Source organism: Ammospiza caudacuta, chromosome 5, assembly GCF_027887145.1.
Source record: "Ammospiza caudacuta isolate bAmmCau1 chromosome 5, bAmmCau1.pri, whole genome shotgun sequence".
In the NCBI taxonomy this organism is placed as follows: domain Eukaryota; kingdom Metazoa; phylum Chordata; class Aves; order Passeriformes; family Passerellidae; genus Ammospiza; species Ammospiza caudacuta.
Genome location: NC_080597.1, coordinates 63,440,737 through 63,468,046, shown reverse-complemented (window position 1 = coordinate 63,468,046; position 27,310 = coordinate 63,440,737). Strand labels below are relative to the sequence as shown.

Sequence of the window (27,310 nt, the reverse complement as noted above, 5' to 3'; positions counted from 1 at the left end):
CTCCCGGTGGCATTAAACACCAAAATAATCTTACTTATACTTTACTGTACTGCAAGTACAAAACTGAACACAGGATTTGAGGTGTGGCCTCACCAGTGCTGAGCACAGGGGGACAATCCCTGCCCTGGTTCTGATGGTCACACTGCTGTTTATACAAACCAGGATGCATCTATATATTACAGGACAGTATTAAACCTGCATTAGTACTAGATTTGCAAACTAAATCTCAATGATTTTCTCTTCTTTGAACCTTCCTCAGCAGTGTGTACAATCTCAAGTGCACTCAGTTATTTTTACAGCATCCACTCCAAATGCAGGAACAAGAGGAGTTGGGTGAGTCAGATCAAATGACTGGAAGCATGCTCTGTGCTTCAGTCATCACAAGCTGATGCTTAGGAAACTCCATAAACAAGGACTAGTACTTGTATTACTCTTTTCTGTTCTCCCAAGACTCCAAATATTGGTGGGAGAGGAATTCTGTGACTTGGAATAGTTCCTAGAAGCTGAATCCTATTTTCACAGATACTTACCAAGAACATTCATCCTGGCATTGAACTGCTCCAGTTTTGTACAGCCCATGAAGACATTCTCAGCAAGGGATGAAATATTGTTCTTACTAATGTTTAAAATTTTCAGGTCTTTCAAGCATAGGGGTGAACATAAGCATGAAATCTTGTTTCTATGAGAACAAGAAAAAACAATCCATTTAGAAACTATTAAGTAAAAGGTAAAAGTAGTGTTGATCTGACAAAGTCATCCTTACACCAGTAAAGCAAAAAGAAGACTTTATCTATATAAAGACTGACCAGTCAGCAAAACCACTAGAACATGTGGGAGCATGGAATAACATGACTGGTATTAAAATCAGTTTAATTAATTTGGAGATCAAGTGTCAAAATGTATTGCAAGGTTTAATTTTCTGATTACATACTGGAGCTCAATCCTATGCAAAGAGGATTGCTGCATTTGTGAGAGGTTTCGTGTACTAAAATTATGTGTTTGCAATATTACAGAATTACTAACAACCGACAAAATTTAAAAAAAAAATTCCTGTATGGAATGCAATTCAGGATGAGTATATAATTTTACACAATGTATTCTAGGGAGAAAAACACTAGAAAGGGGAAGAGAAAGATCCCGAAAATACAGAGATAAAAGATCCATCCACTGTTATGCCAGGGTACTATTACTAACAAAGTTCACCATCTGATTTAGCATGAGCTGTAGGAAATGAATGAGACAGTCTCTGCAGTTTACAGTGCTATCACCAATTGCATTCTTAAGAATTCCACATGGGTATGAATTACCTTACTAAGAAATATGGTAATAAGTGCTGGCAAACAAAAAGCTACATGTTTTAACCTGTTTCTGTGGCTTAAAACATATTCATACCAATACCTAAAATTATATTACTACTACTACTTCCAGAAAAGCTTTTATGCATGTGAAATACCGTGGAAACTGTACTGTGTATACAGAAAACCTAGCTGAATATGTCAGACTACACAGCCCTGTGGATTAATAGGATGGAGCAGAAAGAAACTGAACTACAACTTATTTAGTATGGTAATGGAACAGCAATGCTGTTTCATCAGATTCCAACAGAATCTAGATTCCAACAAGGTCCAAAGTCATTCCCATGCCTTGTACTTTGCAATCCAACTCCAAAAACTGTAGCAATTTACACATGTGGAAGACAATGGCAGTGTTCCACCGGTGACTAAACAATCCTTTCTTTACATGGTATGAAGAGTCATCATTATGCATGACAAATCTATTATTTCCTATTATGTTTATTATGCTGCAGTCTGTTTACTCATGCTACTCACCCTTCCAGCGAGAGCTGTTCCAGATTTTCAGCAACACTTGTAAGAAATTCAGGAGTGCACACCAGCTGATTGTATGAAAGGTTGAGTTGCTTTAGAGTTGGACATCTGAGGCTGGGATCCAGAGCAAAGGAAGGGCCGATGTCATTTCGTGAGATGTCGAGGTTTGTGATACAATTCATCCTCAGTAAGTACGGCGGGAAAGCCGTGAATCGGTTACTGTGCAAGTCCAGGTAAGTCAGGCATTTCAAGTTCTGAAAGAAAAGGATCATTTGTTTGAAAAAAGTTAAAAGAAAAGATGAATTTATGTGTTTGCAATTGAGTTATATTTTTATACAAATTATTAATTTATTTATATTTATCTCACTATGGAAAAGTAGGAGAAAATAGCAATCGTACCAATGTAACCTATAATGTTTCTACAAAAAAATAAAGTATAGGGCATTATTCAAAAACAATTAGCTCCATTTAATAAAATTTAAGATATTAATTGCCTGCAGTTCCATTGCCATTATTATGCTACTTAATATCACACATCTTACAGCAGTTCTCTGCAGTAAATTACTTAAAACAATCCCATTAAAACACTTTTTTTTCTAATGAACACGAATCCACTGAATGGAAGTTGAGTAAATGTATGAGGCATACCAAAATATACACCCATATTCTTGAGTAATATTGCTATGGATACATTATTACAATATATATGGATTACATTATTAGAGAACAACACTTTATTTTAACTAATTTCAACTAGTGTTACATAAAATTACGCAGAATTACTTCACACAGTTGTTCTGGAATGTTTGTAAGAGCATTTTGGTGGAGCTCCAGTTTCTCAAGGTGTTCCAGATGACTTATTAAGCAGCTGTTCTGGCTGATGGCATCAATGTTCTCCAGCTCATTTGATGAAAGATCTAGTGATTTAATATACTCTTTCTCTGAGATCAATGAAGAAAGACTGTCTGATGATCTTATATGTGATGACAATTTTGAGATGCCTTCTATTAAAACAAAAAAGTGAAAATAACATTATTTAATTTATCACTATCACTTAGGTAAAATTACAATCATTTAGCTTGGGATCTAAAGATGCAGAAAAGAGTTAATGTTTGGATATTGGTTAACATCCAGATCCATGAAGAATTCTATTAAGACAGAAATTTTTAAGACAGTAGGGAAGGGGAAGAGGTGAATGTTTATGCACTGCACAACAGAAGGAGCTTGTGAAAGCTAATAAGGGCACTCATTAAATTTCATTGCTACATAAATTATTTGTGGAGTCCAAGAAATAAAAATCTCCATACATGCATTATTTGTACTTTACTGTAGTATTTCCAAAATGTAGCCTCCTCTTAAACAAATACATATTGTGTCTCAAATCTTTGCATGCAATGCTTGTGAAAGCATTAAGGCTGCAAAATCTGTTATATAATTGTACAGTTTACTTACTGGAGGATTCATCTGAGAGCAAGAATTTTCGTCTTTGTTTCATTAATGGTTCATAATCTGAACCAGGTCCCTGCAAGATCCAAGAGAAAAAGCATTTAGGAACATGTTCTGAAATCATCCAAATTCAGTAAAACTCTTTTTATTGTGATTTCTTTTTATCAGAGCTTATAGGGAGAAGACAAAACAACTATACACTTGAACTCAAAATAACAACAGGTCACATCTTTAAAAAATATATTTATCCATGAAATATGAAAGGATGGTAGATTTAAAGTGCAATGGAAGTCGTGCATTTCTGGCAACCCAGAATGACTTTCACTAGGGTGCAGTAATAGGATGGAGCAGAGTATTACAGAACAAAACTTTCTCTAGGAAAGCCAGTCTCTCCAGTTTACCTTTACAGTTAATGGAAAGAGACAAGGTCCTTCCAAAGGAACATGACCTCTATTCCACCAATTTGTCCTCTTATGTCTCCTTAGGGAATCAGTCTCTCTCCATTGATCATTACTGAAGATCAGCTTCATTAAGGGGAAGTTAATTTTTTGTGACTGGGCCCATGATCCCTGTATTTCCATTTGAACACCAGACTGGAAATCTGAACACTTCAAAAGGGTGTCTACTCTTTAGTGATCGTAAATTTTTGCTGACAAACTCATCCACACAGTGCACCACAGCAGAAGGAAACACTGAATGGCAACAGTGAGACAAAGCCCATATGGTTACATGACCTTTCCTATCACTTGATTATTAACAATTTTGGAGCAGGCTACGCAGATGGACTTAAAAACCTGGAATGAGCATGGATCTGACTTACCACAGAGTAGGAATGTCGCATCAAAATAGGAGAACCTCTCTGACATTCCATTTCCCTACAATATAAATCAGCAACTGCAATGGAATTGGACTTCTTTTTTGTAAAAAGTGAGCATTCACTTCCTTGAACACAAGAACAGAAATAGGTAAGAAAATGTATTTAAAGATGAGGCTCAGAATTCAACTGTGCTATAGATGCTGACATACAAAGAAGAGATGCATTTCAAAAGCATCAATACTGGCAGGATCTCACTGGCCAATTCTGTGTGCAATAGGCCAAGAATGTTGTCTGTGTGTTTTAGAGCAGAGGGGCCAGACTCACTTGACATTCTTCAAGTAGGACCTACAGGTGATTGCAGGACCTGCACTGATAATTTATGATACAAAATTTCCATTGGGTTGGGATTATTATGCATGTTTCATAGCACATGTTTCTGCTACTTCAGTGTAAACAACTTTTTAAATTGAAAAGAGTTGTATTTCAATAGATAAATTTCCACTCCCACACTTATTGAGAATGAAACATCAAATGCCACTCTGAATTTGGTGAATCAAGAGACATTTGGTGTCATTATCTGGAGATATTTGATTGTTCCGCTTCGCAAAGCTACTTTTAAAACTCCCCAAATCACTCCTGAATTTTTTAATGATAACAACTTTTCTACATGGAGCAACAAATAGACCTACAGAAATTAAAAGTGGTGCTGAATGATATAAGGAAAACAACAAAGCAGAATAAAAAAATGTTCCTTAGGATTCTCTAATTCCAAAATTCAAATTCTTCACCTGTGTTGATTTTAAGTAGCCAGCTGGTTTAAAACAAGAGCAACATTTGAACAACAAAAAAGATACGTTAAAAATTAAGGCTACTTTCATCATTAAGTTGCTGGTATTATAGACACAAATGCTGCCTTTCTATAAGTTAAAGGCATTCAAATGTCCTGGTTACAAAGAATGGTGTTGGGCTGAACATAAACCTGTCATTTACACTTTCAGATCAATTAGTTATCTTTGAGATGAGCTTGTTTCACCTACTTGTTAATAACATAGTCCTCTATGGCAGATCGGGTTGTATGAACTTTATTTACAGACTACCCAAGGAACAGAGGAGTTTCTAGATCACAATACATGACTGACTTCATGATGAGACAAACTGGGCTCTTGAAGCTCTTGCTTTTTGTCATAGACTATAAAGGCAGCTCAGAAAAAGACAGAAAAAGTCAAAATCGAAATTCAGTTGCAAGAATCTTACTCTTTCTCTCTACAAGAAACTGAATGCATGACAAACTAATTCTAAATGTATAACTGTAAAATTCTTCAAGGTCTTAGTTTTGTACATGAAGCACATACTCACCACAAACTATTTTCCAATGCTACCTCAAACAAAATTTTAGATAGAAGTTTTTTTCTTCATGGGAGATGTTAAATCTCAAATACAACTAAATAACTGATTTATGGCTATAGTCTAGCCGTAGTACATTAGATTTGGATTATAAAAAGCAAAAAAGAAAATAAAAACAATTACCTTCACTATCAATATCATCACTCAAAGGAAAAATACTGTCCACTAACGGGTCAGGTATGAAATTCCAGTCATAGTTTCTGTCCACTCCATCTTCAGACAAGTTTGGATCAGAGGAGGCTCTTGATCTATCCTCTGAAATATTCTTCATCTGGAATTTGAGCACCATCCTTGCCAGCGCAGAACCTGCATCTATATGTACAAGAAATGGAAAAGATAAAATAATCTCCAAGAAATCCAAGTACCTTCAAAAAATAACAGAAATAACTTGATTTGCTTTCAAGTTTTGCCAAACTTTTCATAGCAAGCTTAATGCTATGAAGAGATTCTCAACTGAAAATCTTCAGCCAAAACACATTCATAGTATCATCAGAAGATATTGACACATTTTCTATATTTACAGCAATTTCTACATATACTCACTCTGTTTTCTTGTTTGAGTAAGTTTATCTGGGAACAAAGGAATGAGCCAGGAAGGCTCTAATCTGCCAAAACCAAATCCTCCAAGACAAATACTGCTGTTGGTGACATCAAGGCTAAGTTTCTTTAAGAGCAAGCTGATGATCTGGCTGTCTCCTCTCTTTATACTGATGGTCAAAGCACTCCGAACGTCCTGCTCACGAGCACCGCTGGCCAATAACAATTCCACCAATTTAGCATTACTTCCTTTCTCACAAACCTAATACAGAAAAGCAAATAAAACAAACCAAGAATGTGAAGCATTCAAGTAACAGCTCAGACTGCATTAAGATGTGTGTCTCAAATTCAGAGTGACTTTAAGAATTGTGTCTCTTTCTCAATTATGCAATTCCTTACTCCTTTGAGCATATGCCTGCCTAAGGTGTTTGAGTACCAACTCTAACTTTCATGAAGGCTTTGCCCAAATGTATCAAATGCTTTAGATCTGCAATTGTAATTCTTGTCATGAGTGCACACAATTTTCAGGCAGGAATAAATGATAATTTTTATCTAGTTTGTTTATTGCATGTGGCCTATTGCAACTTCACTTATTTATCTGTTTAGTGGAAAATAGGCATTTAGGGGTTATCATCTGGATATTTAATGAACAGGCAACAATAGTCAGTTTCATCAAGCCTTGTCTAAAGATTCTGAGCTCAGCTCTGCTGGCTTTAACTACCTAAAAGGAGGGTGCAGCCAGGTAGAGATCAGCCACTTCCCCCGGGCAGCCAGTGACAGGACAAGAGGACATGGCCTCAAGCTGCTCCAGGGCTGCTCAGGCTGGACATCAGGAAGAATATCTTCACTGACAGGCTGGTCAAGCATTGACACCCTAAGTGGTGGAGTCCCCATCCCTGAAGTGTCCAAGAAACAACTGGATGTGGCATTTAGTGCTCTGGCTTAGTGGACAAGGCAGTTTCAGCCAAAATTTGGACTTCACTATCATGGAGGTCTTTTCCAACCTTTATGTTTCTATGGTTCAGTCAGCTCCTCCCAATCTCCAAGTCTGCATTGCTACACAGACCAGTCTTGACTGTGAACATTAAAAACATTTTCTAGAAATACTTTCAGTTACATCAATAAGTGCACTGTGGTTTCCTACACTGATTTGCCTACCTCACACTCTATGAATGGACGGCAGTTCCAAACCCAGCTGTGCTTCATCACCCACAAAGTTCTACTTCCTAATTCCCTCCAGGCAGTATAGGTGGAGTTCTCTCAGACTATTTAAAACTTTGACACTGAGCCAAAATAAGGAAGTGCTTATGCAAATCACTTAAAAAAATTAAATTTAAAGGTGGTCACAGTTAGCAAGAAGCACTGGTGAGCACGAGGGAGCAGCATCTCTGTTCTCTGTGCTCAGCCAAATAAATATTTATACAACAACAGAAAGGAACCCAAAAGCACGAACTTGTAAGCAATAAAATGGTATAAATATATTTCCATGTATTACCTGATAGATCAAAGAGTTTGTCTTTGTCTTCTTATTAACATCAGCTCCCAGTAAAAGTAAACATTCAGCCATAATACTATTGTACTCCATACATGCTTTTTCCAGCATTGTATTTTTTAACTCATCATTTTCAGCTATTTTAGCAAAACATCTACAACACAGGCTTTGAAACTGAATGGAAAGACAAGAAAAAATAAAAGTTAGGACAAAAAAGCACCAACATTTTTCAGCTGTGGAACTGTCAGAGAAAAAGATACCTGTTGATCTCGCTGGTCAGTGAAACACATAGACATCTGATAGAAAATGACTGTGTCAAATGATTCATTTACCAGCAGCTTTGCAAAACAAGGTGACAAACCAAGAATTGCCAAGATTGCATGAAATCCCTAAGAACACAATGAGAACATTGAAAGAAGTACAGTGTTAAAAAGTGTTACTTTAAAACAGGTCATGCAACAAAATGAAATTTCAACCAAAAAATTTGTGCTTTATTTTTTTTTTGTCTTACTTTTAAACATGTAATAGTTAACAAATAGGAAAAGTTTGGGAGAGAAGGCAGAAATAGCAGGTGTCTCTGTTTATATAGCTGTAGTCTCATACTTATTTAGCTGATCCACTTAAACAGATATTAACTGACACTTTGAAAAGTCAAATATGCAACATTATATCTGACAACATCCTGCCTGGCAGTGACAAATGTACTTGTGATTTCCTGAAAATGTAAAGAGGAAACAATCTCCTTCTAACGACATGGAATGAAGATACATCCTCTGTTCCAGTGTGCTGCTCTGTAATCCCTGAATTTTAAAAGAACTATTAGACTAAATGAAAAAATTAACAGGTGCATCTAATAACTAAGAAGAAATACAAAATTATCCCATGATTCTGCAAGTAAAGTTCACCCAGAAGGATGAACTGGGTAAATTATGGACTCTGTCCAAACCCAATTGAAACTAAATCACTTAAAGTAACTTCCTTATTCCAGCATACTGTTTTTATTTCTCTCTATTTTGGTTGGTAAGGTAAATGTGGAAAGGCTGGGCAAAAAACAGCAGCAGAGAAGGGAGACTGTATTTGCAATATTTTCATATTCATATGAAAGAGAAATATAGAAATTCTCACAGAAAGCTGATGTCACATGCACATTCTATCCCACTAGAAAAATGAAACTGGTAACAAACAGGGAAAACTTCTGAAGCAGAGGAAACAAAACTTTACACAAGGATTAAATGTGTGTTTACAGACAAAGAACTCTCCTTCCATATACAGATGTGACTCCAAAGTCTGATAGTATTCCAGTAATATATTTTCTTAAATACAACATTCCTACACTAAGTTTATTCCTGGTGACAAGGCTGGGAACTGCTATCTTCTATGACTTCTCAAAGAAGGGCAATCAGTACTCTAATGATGGCTACTTCATGAAATGGTTACAGATTGACAGAATGATAGATCATGACTGAGAAATTTGTTCTAGTTTGCAGATCTCATAAGTTTTAGATAAACATTTAACCTATGCTTACACATTCTGGATTGAATATATGCTTGCAAGAAAACCACCTCTACAATCAATGTCCCAGTTTCATTACAAAGGTTTATACTATCTAGTAATTTCAATAAAATCAAAATCAAGTAAGTAAAACAAGGAATTATACTTAAATATGACATATTAAAATAATTCATTATGGTTTTGAGTTTTGATTTCATCTTCATAGACAGAAATGACACATACATGCATCTGGATTTCAGTGACCTCTTTAAATCGTCGCAGGGTAGAAACCAGAACTGCTGACAGGACGTGCATGGTGGCAATGCACAAACTCCTCCGTGTGATCAAAGAGCGCAGAAGACTCAAACCCAAACACTGTATGTCTAGAAGAAAAAGAAATATTATTCAGACACTGATCATTCAGACATTCTGATGGAATAAGCCCATGATTGAAATAGTCTTTCAGTAACATTCCAGAAAGTTACTTCTGGAGTGCACAAGCCATTACAGGACCAGGCATAACTGCAGTTATGATGAATCTGAGGACTGTGCAACACTGCAGCCTCCTCTTGCCATGCAACCAAAATCACATCCAGCACTAAAGAGAGCAGCAGATCTGGTACAAACCTCCTACCATGCCATTCTCATTCTGCTGACAAAACACCTTCCCTACCTTGTTCATCTGGATACATCTGTAGGGTGTGAAGCACAGTGTCAGTAGCTCCTTGCTGGGTTAAAATTTCCAGTGCACCAGTGCACTCAGCTACAGAACCAAGCAGTTTTAATCCACACTTCTGAATGCTAGGATTTCCAATAAACTAATGGAGAAAGGAAGATAAAATCAGATCAAGATTGTCCTGCTTACAATGGCAATAGAGGAGTTGCTTGTTCTTAAAGCTGCTCTGTAATAACAAGTGAATGCTGATCTTAAGTGAAGTTACAGCTGATGTGACAATAAATAACAACAATCAACAATTCCAAAAAGATTCTCTTATCAAACATCAGTTTCAGCTGCTCATAACTTGCCCAGATTTTAATCTTTGATTCTGAAAATATTCCCTAGCTACTTTTCTGATGAAAAATTGGATTTTTCCCCCTCAAATTCTCATTGATAAGTCTACACCATTTTTCTAGGGCAAGCAGAGGGAGAAAATCTACTTCCTTTGTGGTTAAAAAGGAAAAAATACAGGGTTTGTTTTTTGGGTTTTTTTTTGATAACTGGAAAAAGTGATAACCATGCTGGCAACTGAAAAATATTAAAAGAAAAAGATATGAAGCAACATATCTCTTACCATCCCCCACCTTGAGATGGAGGAAACCTAGATGAGGGCCTAGATCTGTGTCACAGCCATCACAAATCTGCAAAATTACTTCAATGGAGTCATGTCCACCTCTTCCTCCTTATTCTGTCTCTAGTTTTTAATTAAATGTGTCAATTTCTAGCCCTTCTGCCTGATATTGTAATACCCCAAACCACAAACCAGCTGCATTGGAAAATGCAATCAGGATGATAACAAAATATTGAAGACCTTCTGGAGCAAAAATTATTTTACCTCCTTTGTTAACTTCTCTATCTGATACCTTCAGGTCAAGATGTCCTTTAGACACTCTAGAACTGTTTCACTGATACATTACTTGCTCTGACTTCTATAGTAAGAGACATAAATTTCCTTGACCAAATCTATTTGGCAAGCTTAAAATTCCTGAGAGGGCTTCTAAAAACTAGGAATTGCTACATTTTGATTGTGATCATGTGAACCTTGAAAATCTTGTAGAGACTGGATTCTTCTGAAGGCCATGAAGTTAAACATTTCCAATCACTAGGATTTGAGGTTAATTTGCTGTGCAAAGTTCCCAGTTCCCAAAGTTCCCAGTGTTTCCTTGGCATAGACTGAGTCTGCTTCAGCCTTTCATTTTTCAGCTTCTCCTTCAAGGTACTGTGATCATTCTATTTTACAGGGGTTGGAAAAAGTTGAACAGTGAAAAGAATGCAGACAACTGAGCTGTCCACTCAGTTTTATGTGCAGCTGAGGTGTAGGCATGAGGACATTTCTCATATATACACTAGTCTGTTTTAAGAAAATAGAAATACCAAATAAACTGCATCCTTGAAAAAGACCCTACATTTTTTTTTAATAAATATCCTTTGGAATTACTGTATAAAGAATCATCTAATACACTCCAGAAAAGAAAGTAAGAAGAAACTCTACAAGATTCATGAAACTTGGGAGTAAAGATTACTTCTATTAAATCAGTAGGAAAATCAATGCAGAACTAAAATGTACAAATGATTCACTGCTTCAAGTGTAAAATAATGACAAAATCCATTAGAATAAAGCTTTAACTATACCCTGTTTAAAGCATTAAGCACCAATGAGTGAGTTCCCTCCAACAGACACTGGCTTTTAATGACTTTTCCTGTAAGTGCAAAAGCAGCATCTCCCACATCTCTGGAAGAACCATTCTGGTGTTCATTCTTTGTACCTGCAACAATGGAAAACAGCCTTCCTCAGAACAGCAGAGTTCATATTCTCCCCATCATCAACCCAATAATACAATCTAACAATCAAATGAACACTGAGGTGACTTAAATGAACACTGAGGTGACTCAGAGAACATATTCCAGATCTCATGGTACTTTCAGAACACTGTATTGCAGAGACTGGAATCCCTCCAGATTTGCATTGCAATACGAGTACATTGTGCTTGAAAGGAAAATTTCATGATGTATTTGCTCACTGATTAATAGGAAAATACAAAACCATGCCAAAGAATCTGTTCTAAGGTACACTGCAACCTATTACTTTTTTGAGCTATGGAGTTCCCTGATAGCTACTTCAGAATGCCTCTTCCTTCTGGTAAGGAGACACTATAGAGAAGCTATAAACTATTTGTTCTTGCTCACTTGGCAGCACACCATAGGACAAGTTTTACACTCAGATGACATTAAGTGGAATGTGAGCATATACAAAAAAAAAAAAACAACATAGAAAACCAGTCTTTCAAATTAACCACTGTAGGATTTGGCACTTGCAGTCAAGTGACACTACAGAAAGTACCCAGAGATCCTTTCAAAGTCACTTCAGCATACATATTTACTGTGATTATTATTTTTCCCATGAATTACTTTTTTATTCTCTAATTAACCTGCAAGTTCCAACATCCAGTTGGTGCTCTCTGTGCTTGATTACACTTTAGAAGGGCCTCACTTCCAGGATAATGGCAAGCAAAGTGCCTTGCCTCCATGTTAGAACACATATATCAAATCTAAATCTTGCTCTTCATTGAAAAAAGAGGAAAGTATTAGGATTAGAACTCAAATAATGGAAGGAAACTGAAAACCTGTAATCAGTCTGCATATTGATCAGGTTACTATTTTCAGAGTTATTAGTTTTGTAAATGTTCAGCTCAAACTGCTGAGAGATACCTACAAAAAGTTACTCTGAAAAAAAAATCAGTATCCATGTCTGTATTCCTACACTCAATATCACAGGAAAAAAGAAAGATTTATAGCAGTACATTGACAAAAAGAGTTAAAACTTTTCCAAAATTCTACTAAAGCCCTAAAATTAATAAAGATTATTTTTCTACCCTCTGGATTGCTGATAAAGAGTTTTTTTTTTTCAGAAAGGAATTTATAACTAAACTATTCAGTTTGGTTTCTCCTTTTTGATAGAAAGTATATTTTACATCTTTAAATATACAGATCACTGTCCAGTCTTTATGTTCCTTCCAAGAGACACTAACAAAACAATTGCATTTTGTGGTACAACAATGTTCATGTCACTATCATGATTTGCTCTCACCTAAAGGGCATTGATGATGCAAACCACAATGACACTGATAGCTCCACACTCATTCCCTGAGTTCCTTAGAAGGAATGGAGCTAACTCTTCATTGATGAAATCAAGGGGACATCAGCAGTGATCAGTTTGGTCTGTTACCTTCAATACCTCAAATGTTTTCTCCCATCTCGTATGTTCCTAAAGACTTACACCAGTTCTCTGCTATGTACAGAACAGCAATTTTTTGAAGTCCCATTAAAGGCTATCTCATTAGATAAGAAAGACTAAAACCCAGCTATCTGATTCTATTCTCTGATTTGGTGTATGCCTTTGGAGGACTTACTGGGCATCATGAAGTGTAAAAGGACTCGAAGTGCTTCCAGTTGTACAGAGAGTGATTTTTCATGTTTCCTCATGGCTTTTACAACTTCTGATACTGCTACTGTCATTACATCCAGATGAGGGAAACTGAAAATATAATTCATAAAATAAATAAAAATAATACATTTCCAAATTTTACATGTATTTGTCCTTAATTAATACTGTGTGATAAGCCTTTGGAACACTGTAAATCTGAAACATAAATTAAACTGTAGTAATTTTTTTCATCACAGCAAACTATTTTCATGCCATTCCATTAATTCAGTCTATGTAAATAATTGCATCCTAGCCAACAAGAAATTAATATTAACAAAATGCTATTTTAATAATCAGAGGTAATTTTGTGGCAAATTTCTTATCTCTCAATGCAATTCTGTGGAGCTAACAGAAGGGGAGACCACCCAGTGATTGTCTATTTGAATCTCACTGCTCAAGAACCATGAAGGGAAGAACATGCAGCTCCCTACACACACCCCACTTGGGCATTTGACTACAGGACTTATCAAATTTCATGTCTTAAACAGGGAATTTGGTCAGTCTGTGCTCAATTTCACTACCAGCCAACAACCAAAATGTAATACTCTTGGCACAGAACCTCAAAACTCTTCACCATGAAAATGGACATGCATTTCTAATTTTATTACCTTCCTTCGAAAACATGATTCAGAATCCTGCAGGCACTTTCAACCATTTCAGGAGAATGTGGATGTTTCCTCATTATATCCAAAACATTCATATGTATGCCTTTTGCCAGTAGTGTCTTCCTAATATGTACTAAAACACAAAATAGCAAGCATCCTATAAGTAAATCTTTCTTTCTGTGTAATTCTCAAGCACAACTGGTTTACCTCCTTTTTTTTTCCCAATGTTTTCGCCTCTTCAAACAGACATTGTAGTATAAATTAAAATGGGAAACAATTTGAGCTGAAGCTGACTTATGTTTGCATAGTTTAATAAAACACCTTGTAATTTCTGACTGTCTCATAAGTTTCTATACATTTGCTATTTTTACTTAGGTAAAGTTAACATATGGGAAGAAGAATGTATAGCCTCACTCATATTTCCAGCAAAGTTTATTCTTAAACTTTTTCCTTGTATTTGAATTCTGTGATCATGTAGGAAAGCTAGAGCTTAAAACTTAAAAAAAACCTTCTAACTTCCAAAATGAAACTTTAAAAATTAACTCATATTTATTTGTTAATTCACTTCTTGCAAATTCAAATATCCAAGCACACATTGTAGCTATAACTGCAATTAATAAAAATTACAACATTATTAAAATTATCATAGTAACTACCACCAAATCTTGTTATTACCAGTTCAGTACGTCCATTTCAGATGGTTAGTTCAAACAATATTGCATTATGCCAGAAGCTTTCACTAAGCTTCTTTATGTCTATCATTTATGCTGTAAGCACATCCATTCAGGGGGAAAACAAAAATAATAATAATTAAAAAAAAAAAGAAGAAGAAAAACTTGCTTTAGACTTCCAGAAGGAACCAGAGGCCCACTTGTCAGTAACATGTTATGAAAATACCTGGTATATGACAATAGTATGCATACATTTATGAGATCCATTTTTCAGTATAGGTAAGATATTGATCTCATAAATAATTATAAAACCTTTTCTGTGTTAGGTTTTATGTACTTGGATGGCTCAATAAACTGGTGATAAAACAATGCTTTCTCACCTAGAGAATGGTAATTAACTGCTAGGATTTTTCTTCCTATCTAGCCAGTGGTTTTCAATGTGCAGTCTGCAAACCACTTGAGGTCCATAACCATTTCAAAGGATTCTGTGAAAGTTATCTAATAAAAGCAGGCCAACTGTCAGTAGGCTTAAATACTCTACACAGGGGTCCACATCTCCACTGAAAAATTTTGAGGGGGTCTGCAAATTGAAAAAAGTTAGGAAACCATGTTAGGGACACAATCAGGAGTAAAGCAGTCTTGTAAACTGTCATGCACATGCTTAACTTTCTACACAATTTGATCCACTGAAGTCAAAAGGACTGTGTTAAGCAAGAAGGTGATACTTGTTGGGCTGTGGTCCTCATTCACGTGATTTTTCAACAAATGCTGCTCTTGACGAAATTCAAACATGGGATAAGTATTTAAACAAGCATACAAAGAGAGCAAAGTTTTTTTCATGTCTCCTGCTCCAAAAAGTAGCAATTGCAACACAATGTGCAGAGAGCTCTTCATTTCCTCATATTTTTTGATACTAGCCAACAGTAACTTTTTCAAAGCAAGGAATAAACTTCCTACTTATCACAACAACATAATATTCTAATCACAGGGAGTACTGAATTCACTCAACAGTACACTAAATTCTATTTAATATTTTTGCAAAAACTTTCTGCTGAACGAGAAAGAAAAGATGATTAAAGTCCCTTACCATTTTGTTGTGACAAAATTGCCAAGGTGCTAGCAGCTGCCTGAAACACTTCTTTTGAAGAGGAGTGCATCAGCATGGACAGCATCACTGCTCTGTCTATTGGGAACCTTTCAGAGAGAAACAAATCACTGCACATTGACTGTATTACAGCAGTTACTTCAGAACTGCAGTTCAGTTTCTTAAAGAGGCATTACATAACATAATTTCAGGTGATTGCTCTTGGTCTCCAATATGTTTCCAGAGCAACAGCTGACAGAAAACCCTTTCTAACCTATGCAATTTTGTCTAGTCTGAGTGTCATTGAATTCCTTGGAACCATGATTTCCAAGGGACCTGAGGTCCAGAAGGGGTATGAACAGGCTTACAAAAATTGAGTGACCAAAATTTTAAGGAACTCTGAGAAACAGTTTAAGTAAAATGGAAATTTGTGTCTTATCCATGCCCAGTAGATTTTCCCTAATGAGGCAGCATTCCCTCTATAATGCTTTTTCATCTGTTTTGTGGGAAAATGAGCACTGCTTTTCTATGCCCCTTACATGCTATCTTAATCTTGTCTGTTTTCCCAATTCTTACATTCTTTATCCCTATTGCAACTGAAGACAAAATTCCTCATGAATTGTAAAAATTAGCTCTAACAGGCTGTGTTCTGACCCTTTAGGAAAACACTAGCAGATTTTCCTGAGTCAAGGTTAGCACACTTTGGAAGAAACTTTCCCAGGTGTGGTTGATCATCATGCATTTCATCTACTATAAAATTAAACATAATTGAAAAGTGAAACATCAAATAGCTTAACAACAGACACTCTTTTTTTTTCATTTCCAAAAATCCAGTTTAAGACAACACTGACTGATTATCTCCATCTCCAATCTTCTCATGAAGGTTGCGTTGATACAGAAACAGATTTTTCAAAGCCCAGCACGCAGCCTCCTAAATATAAACCAAAACAAAAAGATTAAGAAAATATACCTCTAGAAGATTAACAACATACGAAAAAAATTAAATAGTTTGACTGCTTTTCAGTTCACAAAAGAGGTACAAGGCACTTTATGTTCTATTTATGAAATATGTTCACTTTATGAAATAGAACAAAATGTACACAGTAATATTCTTTATAGCTTAGATAGGCCTGAGATACAAATGTGTGACAGTCTCATTATTTGATTTTCCTTTTGACATCTATTTTAGGACAAGATTAATTCTCCTGCTGATGGGCTGTTGGATACAGAAGAGGTACATAAACAACAATCTTTGCATGGCCAAAGTTTCATGTATAAGCCTCATCTTAACTACCTACATTTGATCTGAAAAAGTAAAACCTCTTAATACAAACAAAGAAAGGCAAGAAAGGTAAGATTTACTCTAAATCTAACCCAGACATTAAGGCCTTTTTTTTGCCTGAGGATATAGATGAGAAAAGCATGTTTCTAAACATTTTATTCAATACATAATACGATCTTTTCATGTTCCCATCAGCCATAATTTCTCACCAGCACATCTGTATTTTTTCGGTGCAGTTCTAATGCTCTGTAACACGCTTCCAACCAGCAGAACTTTTCTTCCTCCTCCTCTTCTTTTCTTTCCTCTAAGTCCCGGTTTAAGAATATTGTTTCAGCTGGAAATATAAAATATTTACAATAAATTCTTACTGTGAAAACAAAACACCTCTGTCTTAACCTTTCTGTAGTCATGCAGGCACTCGCACTGGCAATGTGTGAAAATCAGTGGGAAGATAAGCCTTTTCTGAGAAGGGAGAAATCTTTTGCTATAAACTTTAAGACAGACTTGCAGACTTGAAAAATGTCTTCAAGGTTATAAAGGGAGTGAAAAACTAAAGTGCAGTGTAGTAAATGTCACAGAGTTACAGATCAATCTAGGCTTTGGCTCTGAAAAGACCTCTGCATGTACCTCTTTTTGTTGCATATTTATGTACAGAACACCACAGACATAAAATGTAACTGTGAATCATTTGCATGGAACCACTTATTACAGAGCCATCTACACTCTGAAGCAACGCTGTTTAAAACAAATGCAAATAGCAGTTGCTAAGAGAGAAATAGCTGAGAAAGTGCAACAGATTTTGAAAAATGAAATATTCTACCTGTGATTTTCAGCAATTAAGGGAAAGAAAGAGATACCAACACTGAGGCATAATATCTGAGGCATAATGGAATGTCTACTGGTATCTAATCTTTGCTATTTTGGGGCCTCTTAAACAGCATTTCTACTGACTTTTATATGGAACAATTACTAAAGGACAAAGAAGATCAGATTCTTAACTTTTTCCCACTAGCTAACTAATTTCTGTCTGAACTGTATTCAAGGAAAAGTTTACATCTTTTAATTGATTTCAGAACTCAAGCACAAGCACTGATTTGCTATCAACTGCCACAGTACAAGTACTGTCATACCTGGCAAACACAATGTCAAATCAGTGTTGTTATCACTGGAGACTTTATGTTAAGAAGGAATTATCCAAAATTTGTCTATGAATAAACAGTTTGCTCTGTTTGCTCTGTTCAGATCTGTCAACATAACTTACCAGCTCTGAACACAGTGCAGATGTTGGGCATATGACATGAACACAGACTTATCATAGTGAAACAGCAAACTGCAATCATGTAGGAAATCCAGCTTTGTTGAAGCTGTCCTGCCTGAGGCTTTTGTGTTAAAGAAATGGAGTTTGAAATTATAACAGGAAATTACTAGAGTGAAAAAAATTAACAAGTAGACAAAGATTTACTCACTTAGAAGAGCTAAACAACTGAGAGCTGCAGCTTGTAACTTTGCATTTTCAGGATATGTTGTAACAGCCTTCACAATGACTTCTGGAACCTTATGTAATACAAGGATATTGAAAAAATTTCCTGAAACCAGATAAGATATCAAATTAATACAAACATATATCTAGAGCTTTACATGCATTTAACATAAATTCCCCAGCACACAATGCACAAACTTTGGAACAAATGCTGTTTTTCTTACTACAGGGCTTGACATCAAAATTTTATTTGTGGAAAGAAGAGGTTAAGGATAAAAAATAGTTGGGATCTGCATTCTTTGTGGGCCTTTTTGAATTTTTTTTTACAAGAGGCAGAAGTTTAATGCAAAATGAAACACACACTGTCATCAACATAAGAAAAATACAATTGGTGTATCATTTGCAGACTTCCTGCCTGGAAGCAAATTCAGTCCTGGTCCTAAATTCCTGCAATGATTTGATTTATCCTCTGACACAAGTAATTTAACCCTAGTTTACTCTCTGGTTTGGCCCTCCTCATTAAATAAATCAAGGCCAGCATTACAAATATAGACTAGAGTCCTTCTGGAACAGAAGACGATAATAAATATATTTAAAGCATAACAATTATTCTAAGTTGTACAGCATTTTGTATTACAGGCTGAATAGGAGGCACTCTTCAAAAAACAAGCAAACCCAAATAACTTCCTTGTTTGGAAGTAATATGCAGAAAATAACAGACCATCAGTCTGTCAAATATGGTTTGATAGCTATGGCTTCTATTTTGATATTCAATTTCATTTAAATCTTGACAAGCAAAAATGAGAATTAGAGTAGTAATGCAAAAGATCAGTTGTGTGGTCATGTTATATCAGCATCCCTGTTTCTTAACATACTTTAATGGAAAAGGTATGTTTCTGTAAATGCATTACTTACCTAAAGAAATTAATAAACCTAGGCCATGTGATGAGTAGTTCTGTTGGACTTGGGCTGGCCAAACAGGTATAAGCCAGTTAAAATTCCAAAGACAGTCCAGGATAGCCATTACCAGATTAGCAAGAATGCATGATGTTGATTTTGGAAGCTAGTACATGCTAACTTTACCATTTCACTGCCAGTTAACATGGGTTCAGGAAGACAGCGTCCATCAGAATAATCTGGGAAACAACACTTTCAGACTATTTCCAGGAGCACCTAACAATTTTATATCTGTTCCCGGAATTGGGTGGTGCTGTGAACACCTCTTCCATAACTCTACTAAAGCAGCTCTTTATTAAGATGAAGGGCTCAAAGAAGAAATTGATCTTGTGGCTGCTTTTCTGCCCCTCTTTTTTGTTGGTCAGCAGAAACTCATGGCAAACATCTGATTGAAATCAGGCTGGTTGCACTCACAGCAAGATCAAGGCCTCTCAACCAAGCTGCTGTGCTCCCACAAGTGCTTGGTTTCCCTGCCTATCTTCAATTAGCCTTGCACAGCAAACTGTTCAAGGTCAGCATCACCTCTTGCCAAAAAAACCACTGCAATTACCACCTCAGCAGCCACATTTCCATAAAAATCTCATCTGGCTTTCTGAAGGGGAATGGGAAATTGCTCCAGGTTGCACTTAGGTCTGATCTGTATTTTCTACCAAATCTGCATGACGAAGTGGAAACATGGTGAAAGGATGGGACCAACTTTATTATGGGGAGTCATGCACTGGTACCAGCATCTGCAGTAGCCTCACACCACCACCTGCAAAAATTGGGAAGTCTAACTCTTGATGAAGAAGAACCAGCCATGGAGTGAGGGCTGCTCAGGCAGCTGCTCACAGTGGGCTTGCATGCAGCAGGGGGAACAACATATTTATTTTCATTTGAACTTCCTATTATGTGGTTCTTGGCAAGTGCTCAAATGGATTTATTAGTCACAAGTGTGAGAACAGAGCTGCTAAGAGGCACAACTTTTTGCCACTGACATAATTTCTCTTGATGTGACACCAGCCCATTTTAGCACAGACAACTGAAGTACTTTTGCTCAAGTCAAGGCAAGTCCAGAACCCAGTGATTCATTCAGTGCTGCAGCACAGGGGGACCCCAAGACAGGCATCATCACTGTCAGGAATGCAGCACAGGTCGCTGAAGATAAATGCACTGCAAGGAGGAAAGCTAGAGTTTTACAGAATACTTTTCAACTAATTCTGTAGCACCAGTTGTTTCTTACACATTCACCACTGGTACTTAAAAAAATGAAGTCTCTAAGTAATTTTCTTCTTTTCTATAGTAACTTTATACAGAATCAGACCTACTGATTTCCCATTCTCCTATTGTGCTTCTCACCCTTTTTTGTCTCATTGCTCCCCCCTAACTTGAGTCTTTTATGGCAGCTGCTCATTGTTACATTTACCACATAAGGACACCACATTGGCTGTGGTCAGGGTCTCCATTAGACACAAGGATCCATGCACCACCCTGAGGATTACTGCAATAGCAGTTGCTGTCTGTAAACACTCCCAGTTAACTCCAACTCTTACATAGTCAGAGTAAGCTGACTTTACATAAACAACTTTGTGAACTTACCCAATGTAAGCTTGTGCAACAAACAGCAACTCACTTCCTGAACTGGTTCACTGCTGGGGAAACTTTTCATCATTTCCACTATAACATTGTAGCAGCGAACATTTCCCGACATGAGCACTTCAACATTGCTGGCTGAAGAAAGAAACAGAAACAAAAACTGCTTCTTAAAACAGAGGAGGAAAAAAGCTGACTGGATTCTAAATCAGACTTTAGCTAAATAGATTTATTTAGGGAACTGTGAATATACTGCAATTTTTACCTTGCATCTTGAAAGAAAGGTGGCTTTATTTCTTGATATGGTTATAAAATGATGATGCACATTTGGAAACTATTCATTAAAACAATGCTTTCTCACCTAGAGAATGGTAATTGACTGCTAGGATTTTTCTTCCTATCTAGCCAACGGTTTTCAATGTGCAGTCAAAATTCAGATTAACATTTCTGGTTTTTTCCCATTCTGTATCAGGCCACATAACAGAAACCTCCTCCCAAACTAATCTTAGGTAGCTTTTTTCTTAAATGTGAACAAGCTGTTTTATAAATACTATAGCAATGTTATAAATGGTGTTTCTAACATAAATGTGAACAAGCACACATTTTACAGTATTTCAGGAATATTCCCAGGGGCATAAAATTAAGAAAAAATTTAGAATTTTTTTCCTATAAAATTTATTCTGTAGTAATTTATTTGATTTAATCATGTATTTTTGAGTTTTCCTTCTTTTTTAGGGGGCAAGTTAGGAAGTTATTATTCTCATATGAATTAGTTCTACCGTAGACCTGTTGTTCAGTACCTGAGGGTACTGAAATTTTCATCTAATGTTCCTGCAATATTTTGAAAGCCATCGCACACCCTGTATTTCACAGAATTGCAGAAGATTGACATTGGAAGGAACAGCTAAAAGGTCGCTGTGTCCAACCCAAGTGTTCAAGCAGGGCTGCCTACAGCAGCTTGTCCAGATGGCTTCTGAGTATTTCCAAGGATAGAAACTTCACAGCCCCTCCAAGAAAACTGTGCCAGAGCTTGGTCACTCTCACCCTGTTTATGTTTTATTACTCAGGCCAGATACAGAAACCAATAGGACAATCATGTGACCCTATACAAAGACAGAATGTATCCATTCCAACTGAGGACAGAGCGATCCTACATATAGTGATTTCAGGCAAAACAGCATCATAGTAGTTAAAACACAGTGTATGAAAGCATCCTTGTAGTATTTCTATCCAGGGTATGAGACAGAATATGAACCCAAGAAATCTTGGCCAAAATCCTGGCCCAAATGAATGAAAGGGAGTCCTGTCACCAGCTCCAAGGGAGTTTGCATTACTCTGCTGAGGTCTATAAATTTTCTTAATTGCTCTTTCAACAGCTTGGCTTCCCTGATTACAAAATAAGAGAAATATTCACAACTGTAGTATTAAAGATAATCACCCTTTTTAAAAGAGCAGCAAAGCTTTAAAATAATACATCTCTAAATACTAAATCATGACAATCTACTGGATGAAAAAACAAGCTCTGAATGGGAAGCATTTCTGAAGCACTCTATTTGATAGTGAAGGAAGGAACCTTTCAAAATGCTTTAATAGGATAGCCATTTATCATGTCATTCTCAACTGAAAACACACATTCCACAAAATAGTATTGCATAATTCCACAGCAAGTTATGATTTCAAAGGTGATACTTATGAATATAGTAAAATAGTCAGATGATTCCAAAATTGATCACTACAGAGATGGCATAATGAAGTGCATGTCGAAATCTGCAAGATCCAAGCAATGGCACATCTGCAGCAAGTCACCATGTCCCAGGACAAGGTAGAGAAAAAGGTGGAACAGATCTCATTTAATCTTAACCACAAAAACTTGGTCATCCAGGTTCTCTCAACAACTGATGATGAGATCTGAGCACTCTGTATGGAGACTCATCCCAGCTGGTTTAGGGTTAGGTAAATTTCCTCTGGAGGTGACTGTTCCTCCCTACTAAATGAGCCCAAGCCTGGCTGGCTCCCTGTGCCTGCCATTCAGATGGGTAACATTCTGTGATCCACCACTCCACTCTGGAGGACAGTCAGCAGCAAAGCATTTTTCTCATGCCACAAATACTACTGAGATTAAAGAGTTCTTGTACACCCTTATCCTACAATTTCTTATAACCCAAGTGCAAGTATGTATTAATGAAAGAAGGCATAGTGAGGTACTCATTCAGAATAGAGACTTGAACTTCAGGTTAAGGGGAGACATTTGCTACTGGATAAGTTACAGCGTGTACCTAACACTGAGTTATCTTCTCCATAGTGGTCTCAAAGTAATATATCTTGTTGAGTTCTTGAGGGATGTCACCAACCAAGAGTATGAATACCAGCTTTGCACACTCATGTGCAAGTAGTCTCTGTTCTTCTGGCTGTTTTCAATCTTTTATATTAGAAATGAGAATATTAAATGCCTGCTTTAGAGCAGGTCTTTTTCATGCCTTCTCTTTGTATAACTATTTACTGTTTTGAAAAGGACTTAAAATCTGGCATCCTCCTCCTTAGACAACAGCAGTAACTTTTGGGCTAGGGTAAAATTATTTCTGACTCAAGGGATACTAAACTTTTTAAATTCTAACTGGAAGAGTAAGAATTTTAAGAAACAGGAACTAGATACCTTGGAGTTTGATGAAATGCAGGACACTTCAGTCTAGTTCTTGTTCAGTGGGCATTCATGGGGCTAGCACAGTTCCTATAGAGCCAGACAGGATGTGCAAGCGAGGTTTTGTAAGTAAACACACTTGCAGGAGGTACAACATTATGCACCTCATGAAAGACACAGAGAGCAGAACCCTGCCCTGTGCTTCCCCAAATTTGTCAGCAGGAAGCTGACAAAACCTGCCTCTGTGTCAACAAGATCAGATTGCTGTCAACAAATTGACCCAAATCATCACACACATTTGTCAGGACCTGATTTTCCATAGAACAGGGACTGCTGCTACTGGAAGACAAGAGCTAACAAAGACATTTTCCTCCAGTCTTACTGCACAACACCTGAGGACACTGTAAGACACCACATGCACAGTGCTACCAGTGCTCACCACTGCAGCCACCACTGAATGACCACAGCAGGTGTCTGAACTCAGATATTTTTCCCCAGGCCTGGCCATTGAATTTGTACAATTAGATTTTGCCAAGATATTCTTTACCTGTGACCCAAACTCATAGAAGATTTTTTTAGTCAATAAATGTATCTTATTTTTCAAGTAACAAAAGATGACAGGACAGGGTCTTGAAACTTAAGTCTCTACAACCATGATAAACATCTTTGCTACCGCTTAGTCCAAGTGGAAGTATCTTTCTGTTAGGAAGGATTTATGCTTCAATGGTTAAATATAAAAAATAGTCCATTTTAAAAAAAGGGTACTTCCCAAAGAAAACAGGAAGATGATTTGTCTGGCAACTCCCAACCAGTTCTCAATGATTTTCTGCAATCACACAAAGACTACTTTTTACACTTACAGAAAGCAAGAGCTGATGCATACTGTGGGAGAAAAGGAATTAAAAATAACTTCTAATACTTACGTGGACCAGCTAAGGAATGTAATGAATAAAGTGCAGGAAGGATCACCTCTTCTTTCTCTGGAAACTCTTTAAAAACTTTCAGTATGATCATATGATCTTTGCTTTCAACAAATTCAGTCAGCTGCTCTTCTGGAACTAAAATGAAAGGCGAGAGATACAGTATGTTTTGAGGAAATAATTCTTATCCTGATGCATCATGAGAAAAGACAACTGTTTTTATCAAGTTTCCTTGTATTTATTCTCTATGCTTCACAGAAAGTAAAGTACTGTCCATACACATAATCTTCCATGATTATGGCTTTTTAAACTAAAAACTGAGCTACTTTATAAACACCTTCTTCTAGCTTACACTTTATGTAATTGAGTTCTGACTTTTAAATGCTACCTTGTGAATCTGTATTTTAGAAGTCTTTTAGCCTTTTTCACAGAATGCTAGTCCAAATCAAGTTTCCACAGACAGTCCAAACCAAGACAGTTTACAAGTGAGGGAAAAGCTAAGCATACAATAGGAAAAAAATTTAGGGAATGCCATTTTGCATACTCTGAATTGATTTAATTTTTCTTTTTCTTTTAAATTTTTTTATAATGGACTTTTTTTCCATAAAACCACATTTAATAAAATCCTACCTTAATGGCTTAAAGTTTTTTCCCTTCCTGGCCTCTGTTATTCACACTGACATAACTGTGTGGCTGTGCAATGACACAGGTAAGGGAACTGACCCAGGATGAGAAAGAGCACCTCTTAAATTTCACAAGCAGAATTGTTTTCTGAATCTTGTTAAAGATGAGGTTATGCAAAGATCCACATAACAAAAACTGACAAGGTGCCTCAGAGGTAGAGAAAACAAGGCAGGAGCATCCTAGGAACTTGTCACATTGGTGTTGCCATCAAGAAGAAGGTATGCAGGTCTGTACCTGCAGCTAGATCTGTGAAAATCTGGCACTTACAAAAAACATAAGAAGTTCAGACTGCTGTGGAGACTGAAGAGAAAATACAGTAGGGCAAAAGTATTTAGGGACAGGAAGAGGAAAAGGAACAGAGAAGATAATTCCAAGCACACATGTGAGAGAAAGACTTAAAAAATCAAGAGAGAATGGTGCCAAAAAGAGCCAATCTGAAGAACTGAAGATTATCTTTGAAGCAGAGGAGTACAGCAGAGTGATAGCATTTCTCAATATTCATTTTGAATCAAGAAACTCAATTCAAAGCAAGGGGACTACAACAAGGGGACTTCTGGCTGTAACCTGCACAATTCCTGAGGTTTCTGCAAAAATTCAATACATGGTGAGTTCATTTTTCAGAATAAATGGGAATATTGTATTGACACATGATCACTTTTTAGCATTGACAGGGTAAAAAGAAGAAAAAAAGTATTTTTCTAAAGTACAAACATTTTGTTTGATTTTAGAACTGTTCACATTACTAAAATTTACCAGTCTTAAATACACAATCCTGTTTTTAAGAATTAAAATCAAATGGCACTTTTCTTTATTGCAGTTACTGACTAACATTAAATCCCATCTTTTCAGTTAATTTTGGACTTAGAAATGAAGGGACATTTTTATTTTTTAAAAGATGTCATATTCATTGCTCTAATTTATAGAATTTGTGAAATTTCTTGGAAAGTCTGCTTTGTGCTAGCTCATTTAAGAACAGCCATAATTCACAAACCAATGTGGAATGCATAAATTCATTTATTGCCTTTAAATTAAAATCTGTAATCCCTCCCAATCTATACATTTTTCTAACATCATAAAATACCTTTCTCAAAAAGTTTGTGTAACGCTTTACATCCATGCTGCTGGATCTCTTCATTTTTAGGGAAGGTGTGCATGGCATTAAACACCAAGGAAAACACATCCACCTCTTCTTCCAAGAGCAGGAAAGCAATTATGTCTGAACAGCAGAAGAGATTACATATTGCACTAATTATTTCTCAATATTTTCATTGAAACACCATAAAATCCAAAATTCTTTAATATTGTCCTTAAAGCTTACTCTGACAGTTCAAATCCAGTTTTGTGTAACTCATGACAAAGATTTCTCTTAAGGCAGTATTTTACAATAGTACTGATGTTCTAAAACTTTACCACCTATAGACAGTTCATACCTACCTGGTTAAAAAAAGGTTCAAAATAGTACTCTTATTATTTTGTATACAAGTACAAATGACAAGTGACTTCATGGAGTAAAACAGAGAAAAAAGTCCAGTCTGCCATGGACAATCACACACTTCAAATCAGCTCTGTGTTTTAAAGGCTTAGATGAAATAGGAAGGTAAAGTACACAATACCTGACATGAGGAGTAGATTTAATGCTTTTAGTCCTATAACTGAAAGATTTACATTTCCTTTGTGGACTGTAAGCATTTTAAGAATCTGCCTAAAAATTAAAGACAAAAAAAAAAAAGGAAAAAGAGTTATAGCTAAAGAAATACTGATACAATTTTTTATCAAACATTTACTTTGAAAACAGAAGTAGTTATAAAAATCAGCAAAACATTAAAAAGCTCTCAAATAATTTTTAAAAAAACTTTTATTTCAGTTTATATTTTTTCAAGTTACTGATGAAGTAATATTAGAACTTCAACTATTATCATAGTTCATTAAAATACTGATGTATAACTCATCCAATTTACTTTTTAGTCAGTTATATGAATTAATTCTGCAGGGACATTTAGGAGGTGGTTACCCTGCAGAGCACCAGTCTGAGTGCAGATTATTAGAGTGCTCTCTAATATTCACTACAGACTGATGACAGCACAGCACTGCTCTGCCTGCAGCAAGAGCTCAGTTACACTGAACAACCAAGGCAGCAGCTTCCCAGCTGAAGAACTTGAACAGCATCTTGATGCATTCTATCCTATGTTTCAGCCCTACAG

The 27,310-nt window shown here is 36.3% G+C and overlaps 1 protein-coding gene across 1 annotated transcript in view; it reads right to left on the bottom strand.

The window, feature by feature from the left end:
* Positions 1 to 27,310, bottom strand: part of LRRK2 (leucine rich repeat kinase 2) — a 61,744-nt gene that overhangs the window by 28,114 nt on the left and 6,320 nt on the right. The window contains exons 4-25 of the mRNA XM_058805488.1: positions 26,723 to 26,811; positions 26,191 to 26,325; positions 24,429 to 24,563; positions 20,874 to 21,005; positions 18,325 to 18,444; positions 17,068 to 17,192; positions 16,428 to 16,507; positions 15,580 to 15,686; positions 13,825 to 13,954; positions 13,143 to 13,267; positions 11,365 to 11,498; positions 9,688 to 9,832; positions 9,258 to 9,397; positions 7,783 to 7,911; positions 7,526 to 7,696; positions 6,037 to 6,292; positions 5,617 to 5,805; positions 4,093 to 4,214; positions 3,279 to 3,348; positions 2,610 to 2,830; positions 1,830 to 2,080; positions 531 to 679 (exon numbers count right to left, since the gene is read on the bottom strand). Of these exons, the coding sequence (XP_058661471.1) occupies positions 531 to 679; positions 1,830 to 2,080; positions 2,610 to 2,830; positions 3,279 to 3,348; positions 4,093 to 4,214; positions 5,617 to 5,805; positions 6,037 to 6,292; positions 7,526 to 7,696; positions 7,783 to 7,911; positions 9,258 to 9,397; positions 9,688 to 9,832; positions 11,365 to 11,498; positions 13,143 to 13,267; positions 13,825 to 13,954; positions 15,580 to 15,686; positions 16,428 to 16,507; positions 17,068 to 17,192; positions 18,325 to 18,444; positions 20,874 to 21,005; positions 24,429 to 24,563; positions 26,191 to 26,325; positions 26,723 to 26,811 (3,155 nt within the window). The remainder of the gene's footprint in view (positions 1 to 530; positions 680 to 1,829; positions 2,081 to 2,609; positions 2,831 to 3,278; positions 3,349 to 4,092; positions 4,215 to 5,616; positions 5,806 to 6,036; positions 6,293 to 7,525; positions 7,697 to 7,782; positions 7,912 to 9,257; positions 9,398 to 9,687; positions 9,833 to 11,364; positions 11,499 to 13,142; positions 13,268 to 13,824; positions 13,955 to 15,579; positions 15,687 to 16,427; positions 16,508 to 17,067; positions 17,193 to 18,324; positions 18,445 to 20,873; positions 21,006 to 24,428; positions 24,564 to 26,190; positions 26,326 to 26,722; positions 26,812 to 27,310) is intronic.